Source organism: Humulus lupulus, chromosome 8 (genome assembly GCF_963169125.1).
Source record: "Humulus lupulus chromosome 8, drHumLupu1.1, whole genome shotgun sequence".
NCBI lineage: Eukaryota > Viridiplantae > Streptophyta > Magnoliopsida > Rosales > Cannabaceae > Humulus > Humulus lupulus.
Window position 1 is genome coordinate 126,488,908 of NC_084800.1, and position 1,936 is coordinate 126,490,843.

The 1,936-nt window shown below is 33.1% G+C and overlaps 1 protein-coding gene across 1 annotated transcript; it reads left to right on the forward strand.

Annotated features, from left to right (window-relative positions):
- Positions 1–502: 502 nt before the first annotated feature.
- Positions 503–1,705, forward strand: LOC133796028 (epsin-3-like). Its single transcript, XM_062233510.1, has 4 exons — positions 503–618; positions 759–881; positions 970–1,131; positions 1,297–1,705. The coding sequence occupies exons 1-4, from the start codon at positions 509–511 to the stop codon at positions 1,703–1,705; spliced, it is 804 nt and encodes a 267-aa protein (XP_062089494.1). The 5' UTR covers positions 503–508.
- Positions 1,706–1,936: the final 231 nt, after the last annotated feature.

A 1,936-nucleotide genomic window follows, 5' to 3' on the forward strand; every position in this document is an offset into this window, starting at 1 on the left:
ATTTTCAAGAAATTTTGAATAATTTACAGTGTCGAAAACTATGTTCAAATAAGTTCTTCTACACGTGACTAATATTTTTTATGCGCGTGGAAAACAACATATTTGAATTTATTTTTTGGTATTGTAAATTATTTAGAATTCTTGAAAATGTGCACGATGCTCTAAATAACTACAATATACATGATCATAAAAAAAAATTGAGCCGAAAATTATTCACTAGCCGGCAAAACACAAAAGCAGTATGCACCATAGAATTATTCTATAAATTTATAATTAAATGAAACTTACAATGTGCTTACATGATAATATTTTTTAAATTAGTAAATTAACCATTAAACTTCCAATAACTATTTTTCAAAAGTGTATTAGGTACTAACTTTTTGGGGGATTGTGGAGTAGTTGCTTTTCTTACGTACGTACAAATATATAAATATATATATAAACATACGTACATATAATACGCACATTCATCCATTTCACATTTTGTTCCTTTCAAACAGCAAAAAACATGGGTAATCCATTCTTTCATGAACTGAAAAGGCAAGCATCTTTAATGTTAAAGGAGAAGGTAGTAAAACCCGCTCGTTTGGCGCTGACTGATGTAACACCTGTACAACTGTGAGTTTTTAATTTCTGTGTGTGTTAGTATTATTGGTCTTACCTATATTCCTATATTGGTCACAAAATGATTGAATTGGTTTCGAGTTTTTTTCATTTTCCTGTGTGAAACCTAGTTTTGGTGTTTTGGGTTTTGTTAGAATGACAGAAGATGTCACAAATGGAAATTTGTGGCCACCTGATACACGAACACTCAAACTGATCTCAAGGGCTGCCTTTGAAGTTGATGATTATTGGAGAATTGTAGAGATTCTGCACAGAAGGTTAATATTCGTCAACGTTAACATTACTTTCTTCATTGTTTCTCAAATCGATGATTACTTTATCAATTTTCTTTGCTTATTAATTCAGGCTATTAAACTTTGATAGAGAGAACTGGCGTGGACCTTACAAGGCTATGATCTTATTAGAATACCTTCTAACTCATGGACCCCTTAGAATATTTGAGGAGTTTCAGGAAGATAAAGATATCATTAAGCAGATGGGAAGCTTTCAGTGTGTAGATGAGAAAGGGTATCAACTTGGCTTTGACATAATCTCTTTCTAGAGATATATTTTGTACAAACTACTTAATCAATTATAACCATCATATTGAAACTCATACATACATAAACGTATGCATATAAATCATTTTAGGATGCAGTGAATGACGAGTACCCTTTGTGTTTCACTTTGCAGGTTCAACTGGGGATTAAGAGTTAACAAGTTATCTGAGAAAGTGTTAAATCTTCTCGAGAATTCGTCATATTTCAAAGAAGAAAGAGGAAGAGCTCGAAAGCTGACTATAGGAATTAAGGGGTTAGGGAGCTTCAACCCACGCTCCTCTTCCATTGATGCAAGTTTGAAGGAGTTTTCTCCCAAGTCATATGACAGATGTAATTCTGACTATATTGATCATCACAATGAGGAGAGTCTTTTCTTCTATGTTGAAGATGGAATCAGGGAAACACAATCCAGAACGGAAGAAAATCCTACGTGGGAACACTCTTTTTTTGGCAATCAACACTATCTAACAAAGAAACCTGTTGTAATTCTTTCCTACAACACAGAACTCAGCAATGCACAAACACTCCAATACAATAACTAATAAAACTGTTAAAATAATGCAAGAAACAATCGAACAATAAAATTGCTAAGGTAATGCTAAAGCAATTAAAGTCAGCAAAACATAACAGTAAACAATAATGCAGTAAAGTAATCAAAGACACAAGAATTATACAGGTTCGGCCAAACCAAGGACCTACTTCCTGTTCACTCCCCTGAGTAGTCTCTTTTATTGATTTAAGGGATGAAATTACAAAGCTAACAATGTTAGGTG